Below are 9,044 nucleotides of genomic sequence, written 5' to 3' on the forward strand. Positions count from 1 at the left end.
TGTCCCTACATAGCACTGGCAGCCCTGGACTTAACAGATATCTACAAAAGTCTATTTTATTGCAGCAACCCTTCCTAACGGCACAACATCTCTAAGCCTTTTAGGAGATACAAATCATTTGGGGGGAAAGACCAATTGTGTTTTATGGATTTGAAGTATACCAGATTTCATGCACTGTTCTGCATCCAATTCTGTTTGGTTACTGCTAACAAAGGGAACAGGAGTGCAGAGCACCTTAAAGGCAAATAAACTGTATTTCAGCACAAGCTTTCCTGAGTCAGAACTCCATCATCTGATGAAGTGAGCATCTGACTCACAAAGCTATGGTGAAAGCAACAGTGATGTTCTTTACAGAAGGTATCACTGAACTCCTTTTGTTTTCCTGGTACAGACACCTGAAATTAGACTACTAAAAACTCATGACACAGTATGCTTGTTGGCGCTTTAAGATACTGTAGAATTCCTTAGTAACACAACAGAGTATTATTTATTTACAATACATTTTGTGTGGGGTTTTTTACTTTCTGTGGCCACCCCTCGTCAAGCTTGTGCGGCCAATTCCGAAAGCAAAGGAAGACACCATTTCATCTTTGTCACACACACACACACCAGGTTCAAGAAGCGTTTCTTTCTTGCACGCACCGCTGCCTTTTTCTTCCTATCATAAATCGGAGCGGCGCGTAAAAAAATCTGTGGCAGCTCACTCGCGGCACGCCACCGGGTCCTCCAGCAACAGCTTCGCTCTGACTGAATGCTCATCGCCCCGACTGCTCCGTGGCAGCCAAGGACGGCCGGACACATCAGTCGAGGAAGGGCCACTGAAGGGCCAATTATCCCGGGAGTCCCTCCCTGAGACGCCGCGGGCGGGCGGGCGAGCAGCACCGAAAGGGATCCTGCGGCCAGGAATTTGCAGCGCTGCTGCCAGGCGACGCGGCGAGCTGGGGGTCTCAGCTCCGGGGTCAGCCCGATCGGAGGGGACGCAGCAGCCACGCCGCCCGCCCGCCCGACGCAAGACAGGCACTGGCGCAGCCCCAGCTAGCCCGCCACGCAAGCCAGCAGTCCACCGGGGTGGAGCGCTTGAGGAGAGGAAGCGGCCCGAGACAGCCCACCCCGCGCCCGGTCCCCAGGCTCTACCTTACCTGCCCCGCGCAACAGGGCGCGGACATGCTTGCCAGAGACGGCGGGGCGCTTCTGCCCACCGCGGCCGGCCTCTCTCCGTCTCTCTTTCTTTCTCTTGCGCGGGCGGGCGGCCAGCCACACAAGCCCAGGCACCGCCGACGCGCTCCCCACGCAAGCCCTCCCCTCCGCTGCCTGGACGCGCAGAGAGCGCACACGCGCCCCCTAGAGCGGCGAGGAGCGCGACGCCTTCGTCCCTGCCACGGCTGCTGCCTCAGCGAACAGCTCAGCCCAACCCAAAGCGCGCAGGGCTTCCGCTGTCGTCAGTTGGCTTAGCAGCAGATAAATCAAGGCTTTCCGGTGCGGGAGGATCCCAGCCGCCTGCGCTGCTGTGAAGCCAGGCTCCAAACAGGGCTGCGGGAGCGGAGACCACCTGTCCGCCGCCAAGAGGGCACCTGCTGGCGCTTGTTTACGAGGCCAGAGCTCCAGCCCCCCCCCGCGCGCCGGGAACAGGATTTGAGGGAGAGACGGGGCGTTGCGCGCCTCCTTCCATTTGGTGGGGGTGGGGGTGGGGGTGTTATCAGTGCTGTCAGAACACATACCGTATTTGAACCAAGGTTCCTCATGGCTCATTGGGTTGAAGAGCAAGACAAATACAAATAAAACTCTTCAATAGCCAACTAGTGTTGAGTGAACTAGACTGTCCCATCAATGGAAAAAGCTTCCTCCTTACAATCTCAGTGTAAAACTGGGGGGAAAAATATTGAGCCATTTGGCATACATGTTATGTGGCCATAAGCCTGACTCTTCAGGAACCAGCAATTCCCTTAACACATCTAGATAAACTGATCCAGATGAACCACAAACAGAAGGCGGGAAGAAAGTGTAAGCACAATGCCTTTTACCCCCGCAATGGAGATCTGTGTGCAGGTTCAAGAAATGAAAAGTGCACTAGATGGCTTGCCCTTTCTACAAGGCACTCAGGGTAGCAAACAAGGCTGTCCAATTTTTCCATTATCTTCAGAACCACCCTTGGGGATCTGAACACTCAGTGGCCTTCCTTCCTCTAGTCCAACTGTCCTAACTGCTACGCCACACTGACTAGTAGCTAAGAGAATGAAGGGTGATCTGGAGGTTACCAGTTCAAACACCAAGTAGTACACCAGGCACTTCTCTCCCATCATCTGTAGTACTAGTCTTCTATACCTGACTGCAGTAATGTATATGAAGTGTGGATACCTTGAATAAAACTTTGGTGGTCTTAAAGGTGCCCCACTGGACTCAGACTTGTTCTGCTGCTTCAGACCAACATGGCTACCCACCTGAGTATATGAAATAATTTGAACATAGAAAGCACTATGTATACGCTTAGTTGCTAGAAAATTCATGAACTTGTTTGCCTAAAAAACAAGCTGCTGCAGAAAAGTGGGGATAATTTTAAGATAACCAAAATAAAATTGAGCTTGGCGTCTCTCCCTCCCTCTGTGGTTCTCTGTTGTCAGATTTTAAACTTGTAAGCTTCTCAAGGCGGGGAATGCTTTTGCGTTTCTTGTTCACTAAAGGTCAATGGAACCACTTACATTGGGGTAAAAACCCAGGCATTTAATGATCCTACTTTATTGTATGCATTGTACATTGTTTTTAATTGCATAGCCTGCCTCAAGTTGCAGCAAGACTGACTACAATTGAAATAAAAATTAAGTATCTGAAGACAAAGCTACCTAACAGTTGATTTTACATGTTCTAATTTGCTTGTCTAAGAGAACAATTTAAAATGGGCTAGATAATTCTTAGATACAAACGGTTCCATTCTCTCAAGTTTATTACTTGTAAATGGAGTTCTGAGTTTTATGGTATCAGTTGTGTTTCTTTTTCTTCAGATATCAGCTTCCAAAAACATAACAGCACTCCGCATAAAGCTAGTCAGTAAAATCCTTTCAGTTAGAAAGGCTTGAATACAATGCTTCCATTTACTTGAACATTAGCTTTTTGTGCCACCGTAGTAAATTATTCACTTGTTATGGCATCCACGATACAACTCCAGGATTACGCAACAGCAGGAACTGCAGTCTCCCTTCTGGTAATCTCCCATTTGACAGATACAGAAGTACCAAATCTGACCCACCTTTAAAGTGTGTAGAACATTGTATAACTTTTATCCTTCCTAATACTTCTTTGAAAGAGAATATATTCCCATACTGATTATGGCACCCTTCTGGACCGCCTTTTGGGGTGGGACTAGGAGACACTGTTTTGCAGTGGTTTCAGTCCTACATAGGGTTGCCAAGTCTGGGTTGGAAAATACCTGGAGACTTTGGGGGTGGAGCCAGGAGAGGGCGGGTGGCCGAGGGCTAACATCCTGACAAAATGGAGATGCTACTGCTAGAAGGTTTGACACAGGAATCGTTAAGGATGGGGCTGTATTACCACTAAAGAGGCAGGTTTGTATCCTGAGGGTGCTGGTGCTGCTGGACCTGGGCCTCCTGTTGGATAAACAGGTGGCAGTGGCAGCAGTAGCCAGGGATGCCTTTCATACGCTTGGTGGGTGCAGAAAGGAATGCCTTTCATCAGCTTGGCAGGTGAGCCAACAGCTCTTCTGCAAAGGCAGGAAAGGTATTGCTACTACAGTGCATGCCCTGGTAACACAGAGATTAGATTCCTGCAATGCATTCTATATGGGGCTACCCCTGAAGACTGCCCAGAAGGTATGGTTGGTGTAACAATGCTGCAACCAGGATGTTAACTGGAGCAGGTCATGGAGACCCTATCATTTTGGTTTTGTTCCATCTGCACTGGCTTTCAGTTTGCTTTTAGGCCGTATTCAAGATGTTGGTGTTGACCTTTAAAGCCCTATATGGCTTGGGGCCAGGATGTCTTAAGGACTGCCTACTCCCATATGAACCTACCTGACCGCTCTTGTCTCTGGTTGGCAGCCAGTGTGGTGTGGTGGTTAAAAGTCTCAAACTAGAATCTGGAAGACCCAGGTTTAAGTCCCCACTTGTGCCATGGAAGCTCGCTGGGTGACCTTGGGCCAGTCCTATTCTCTCAACCCAACCTACCTCACAGAGTTGTTGTGAGGATAAAATGGAGGAGAGGAAACTGATGCAATCCACTTTGGGTTCCCACTAGGGAGAAAGGCGGGGTATAAATGAACTAATTAAATCTTCAGAGGACCTGCTTCAGGCACCCTTGTCATTTGGGGCTAGACAGGTGGCAACCTAAGAAAATGCCTTTTCAGTTATGGCACTGAAGCTTTGGGAGTCCCTCCCAAGGGAGATCCATCTGTTTCCCTCTATAGCTGTCTGCCACCAACAGGTGAAAACTTTGCTTTGCTTGGCATTCCCTCACTAAATATTATTAGCCCTCCTCTCTGTTTTAATGTCTGCCACCTTGGGGACCAGACTCTGAGATGGGTGGTAAGGTGGCAGAGATGTTTCAAATAATAATTTGAGGGCAAAATAGAAGACTTGATCCACTTTACTTAGCAAGCACATGGCTGAGATCACTACTTGAACTCAGGTCTACCTTCATCCACTGCAGAACATATTTGTCTCTCAGTTTCTCTAAAACATTTAAATACTGACATATGATGGAGCCTTTCCAAGCACACATCTGCTAGACCTTGAACAAACATCACCTCATGCAAATGGCATTGGCATGTCTAACTGGAAAGAAGTGAGCATACATTTTGGCCTCTCCTCCATCTAACAGATACTGGGAGAACAAAGACTCATCTGTACACAGATCAGCACTCTATGCACCTGGGAGATACTTACAATTTCCTACCCTCATGGATGCATACTATAACACTCCTTTTAGCAGTGCCATGTAGTGGATTCCCTCTATACTATATCTATTACTCCATATTATTAAACAATTTTTGCACTTTTATTTTTAAAGCCATAATAAAAATACATGGTTACAGAACTGAAACACACATACTTTATACATGTTTGCATTTACAATTTTAGTTTTCTTCCACATTCATCTTGAGTCTTCACATTTCATCTTTTCAGTCTTCAGCAGCAAAAATGTTCAATACTCATTTCCATGTTAGTCAAAATATTAATTTTTTTGGCAACCCTAAAAAATAAGCAAATTTAAGAACAGGAAAATTTAATCATCAGGAATAAGAACCTGGTATCCCATGAAGGATTGTCAGAGCTCAGTCTCTCCCATAATGTTACTATGGTGATACAGTTCTAAGTAGTCTCAAAACCGTGGGCTAGTCTGGGAATATGAAGGAAACCTGAACATCACCTATCTGAGCTCTGTAGTCATCAAGGATTATGATTTGTGGACTGGAAGCAAAAAGCCAGGATCTGTGGTTTCCTGCCCACTTACTGAAACACCACATACCAACACTTACTGTTTAATAATAGCTGACCCATGCACCTTACCCACCCAAATGCTGTTAGGTCCAGGACACAGGGATACCCTTTGACCAGTTTTCAGTCAGAAGCGACAGTATAGCTCTTCAGACAACAGTACCCAACATAGTAAATAATGGCTAGGGTGACAAACTCTCAGCAGGTTTATATACTTTCCCCCCATCCCACACTCTCCTGGTACGCAGGTTTCTTATTCAGACTATAGTTAGTATAACATCATGATCCTTAATGTGGTGCCTGGAACCCACTTGCTTCTTCCTAAAGCAGAGAGAGCTTGGCTTTCCTCTATCTCAGTGGACCCGGAGGTGCTTCTGAAGGGCCCAGGAGGCATCACCTTTGGGTACCCGCAGGGACTAACCCCTATCTTCATTATTGGACATCACATGGGATAGACCCACTTATAACATTTTGTGGAATATCCCATTGTTTTGTGCTTGGATTCAACTACTCCACAGTAGCCATTCTGGTGTGGTGCCTGCTACCTGTTCTCAGAATTCCAAAAGTACCTACAGCAAAAGTACCTTCAACAAGGTTAAGGACCACTGAAACATGTGCAAATCTTAATGTTAACCAGAACTGGCTCTGCAAAGGGAGAAGAGGACAAGCAAACAAGAGTTTTCTTTTCACTTCACCCTGTCTTTTCAGTGGAGACAGTTCAGCTGCAAGTCATTGGGTGAGGAGGGACAGTGTGTGCTGTATGTGTGAATCAACCCTCAATCTCATTGTTAGTGAAGAACACAGTGTACCACATGACCAATTGCCTTACAATACTATCTCAGTGGACCCGGAGGTGCTTCTGAAGGGCCCAGGAGGCATCACCTTTGGGTACCTGCAGGGACTAACCCCTATCTTCATTACTGGACATCACATGGGATAGACCCACTTAACATTTTGTGGAATATCCCACTGTTTTGTGCTTGGATTCAACTACTCCACGGTAGCCATTCTGGTGTGGTGCCTGCTAACTGTTCTCAAAATTCCAAAAGTACCTACAGCAAAAGTACCTTCAACAAGGTTAAGGACCACTGAAACATGTGCAAATCTTAATGTTAACCAGAACTGGCTCTGCAAAGGGAGAAGAGGACAAGCAAACAAGAGTTTTCCTTTCACTTCACCCTGTCTTTTCAGTGGAGACAGTTCAGCTGCAAGTCATTGGGTGAGGAGGGACAGTGTGTGCTGTATGTGTGAATCAAACCTCAATCTCATTGTTAGTGAAGAACATAGTGTACCACATGTCCAATGGCCTTACAATATCATCTTAAACACAATGGCCTGGATCTTATGTAGTGTGAGCAGAGCAGCACTAGCAGAAGTGAACTTTTCCAACTACCCTCCTCTTGCTAAAGCCTGCAAAACCCCCTCAAATAGTGCAGGAACAGCATCAGGGGTAAAGTGGGGGGGGGGCTCACAATGGAAGAATGGGAACTAGCAAAATAAGATCCAGGCCAGTGAGTTGGATCCTAAGTCTCCTCCTGCTCACACAAGACTTCCATTAATTTCTTCTTCCCACTGCAGTCCCCACAATTAGTACTGAACACTGCTCCTAAGTGTCCACTGACCCGCAGGAGATGCATAGGAAAGAGAAGGTGGGAAAGTTCCATTCCATGAGCTCAACTCTGCTTTCAGTGCTTAGATAACCCAGTGGTTGATTGAGCCTGCCCTGCAACAGGTAAGGGCTTAGCAGTAATAGTCTATGGCCCAAAAAATAAACACAGGCTTTAGAAGAAGCACCAAAGAGTTCTTCCACTATATTATTACTTAGCATTTTAGAATGTTGAAGGCACTTCATAAATAATCTTGTAATTTAGGCAAGATGTGTGATTTTAAAGGATCACTGATTACATTCAACTGCATTTAATCTGTTAAGCACATTTTGCCTGCTCCAATAAGAAACCTTAAATCATTCATGTAAGATCTTATACCTGAATAAAAATGGCAACATACGTATTCGGAAAACTATCATGTTTTTCATTAACTGTTCAGATTAAACTCTTAAGCATATCAGAAAACACGTAAAAGAATAAGTTGATCATGTTAGCTGCAAAGTATTCTTTCCCAGATACTAAAGGGAGTGGCTGGAGATGCATTTCTCAGAGGTGGCTTGAGTCCAGAAAAGCAATATATGTTTGGCCTGGGGATTATCCAAACATTCTCTTCCAGCAAAGTTCACTGTAGCAAATTCAATCCTAACATCACCAAAGAGAATCAATAATTTGATTTTTAAAAGGTCAACTCAAAATTGCATGATGATTTATGTATGTGGCAAGGCTTTTCTTCCAAGCTTCAGGCCCACCCTGAAGTCATAACTTCCCCCTGAGGCAGTAAGGGGGAAAAGTCAAGTGTGACAGACTGCATTTAAAAACCAGTTTTCATAGTGCAGCTAAATCAGAGAACCAACTTAAAAACCAGTTTTTATAGTGCAGCTAAATCAGAGAACCAAGAGATAAAGACTTAACTTTTCCCTGGAAGGGAGACATTGAGTGACAGGCTGCTCTTCTTCTCTGATTGGCCAGAGAAGGAAAATATATGATCAGCTGAGTGCTGGGGAGACTTGACAGTTGTCCGTCTGGAGATTAAAGTTTAAAGTTGGAACCATTCTGAAGACAGTCAGTTGGTTTCTGACAGAGTTTTGCAGTGCGTTTGACAAGGGAAGTCAGACAGGTTCACCTGTAGCGTGAAAGTAAAAGACTCCTTGCCTTAACTGTAGTATTCCTAACCTGAGGAAGATTTTGCTATAAGGATTCAAAGTCTAAGTGTCAACATAAGATGAAGTCCGCTTTGTACAGACACCAGAGCTGGGAGAGAGATTTGGCAAGGATGACTGGGGTAGTGTGTGGAAACTCCCTTTCAAGTCAAAAAGGAATAGAGTTAATTCCTCTGAGGAGGAAGAGATTACTCCCTGCCCAGACCCTAGTCTGTTGTAAGGGAAAACAGCTTTAAACAACTCAGGAAATAGAAATAAACTGTAATTTAAACAAGGAGTGAATTAGGTTCAGAAAGTCAGTGATCAACTCCAGGAAACCTGAACTGCCATAGGAAACTCTCTGAAGAAACATTGTTGCTGTAATTAAAATATTAAGTAAAACACCTCATACAACTAAGAATACCTGAAAATAAGCTTTAATAACATCATTTTGCCTGGTCAAGAAATGAATTCTGTATTATCAACAACTTTTACCTCAGCAATCCCAATCCTGACTCAGCTAGTCAATCCCTGCCTGTTGAATAAACTTATTATTTTGTTTTTACAGTTAAACCATCTCCAGTGCCATTCCAAAAGGGAAATAAAAAGAGGGCTCCTGCTTTTCCACAAGAAATTCCTTGGGCTCGGCTAAAAGCCAAATTATATTCTCTGGGACAGGGTGGGACAGAAATTCTTTCAAAAACCTCTATTATTTACACTCTACCAAGGAGGAGGAGGAGATTGGATTTTTACCCCGCCCTTCACTACCCAAGGGAGTCTCAGAGCGGTTTACAAACTCCTTTCCCTTCCCCTTCCCACAACAGACACCCTGTGAGGTAGGTGGGGCTGAGAGA

General features: G+C 45.3%; 2 protein-coding genes across 2 annotated transcripts in view; both read right to left on the reverse strand.

Moving 5' to 3' along the window:
• Positions 1 to 1,370, reverse strand: part of SERINC5 (serine incorporator 5) — a 58,523-nt gene extending 57,153 nt beyond the window's left edge. The window contains exon 1 of the mRNA XM_015417212.1: positions 1,140 to 1,370. Within this exon, the coding sequence (XP_015272698.1) occupies positions 1,140 to 1,166 (27 nt within the window). The 5' untranslated portion in view covers positions 1,167 to 1,370. The remainder of the gene's footprint in view (positions 1 to 1,139) is intronic.
• Positions 1,371 to 5,073: 3,703 nt separating this feature from the next.
• The window catches only part of CDK7 (cyclin-dependent kinase 7), a 21,920-nt gene continuing 17,949 nt past the window's right edge, over positions 5,074 to 9,044 (reverse strand). Inside the window, exon 13 of the mRNA XM_015417210.1 lies at positions 5,074 to 5,199. Within this exon, the coding sequence (XP_015272696.1) occupies positions 5,174 to 5,199 (26 nt within the window). The 3' untranslated portion in view covers positions 5,074 to 5,173. The remainder of the gene's footprint in view (positions 5,200 to 9,044) is intronic.

This window comes from Gekko japonicus, unplaced genomic scaffold (assembly GCF_001447785.1).
Source record: "Gekko japonicus isolate JY-2015 unplaced genomic scaffold, Gekko_japonicus_V1.1 scaffold1462, whole genome shotgun sequence".
Lineage (NCBI taxonomy): Eukaryota > Metazoa > Chordata > Lepidosauria > Squamata > Gekkonidae > Gekko > Gekko japonicus.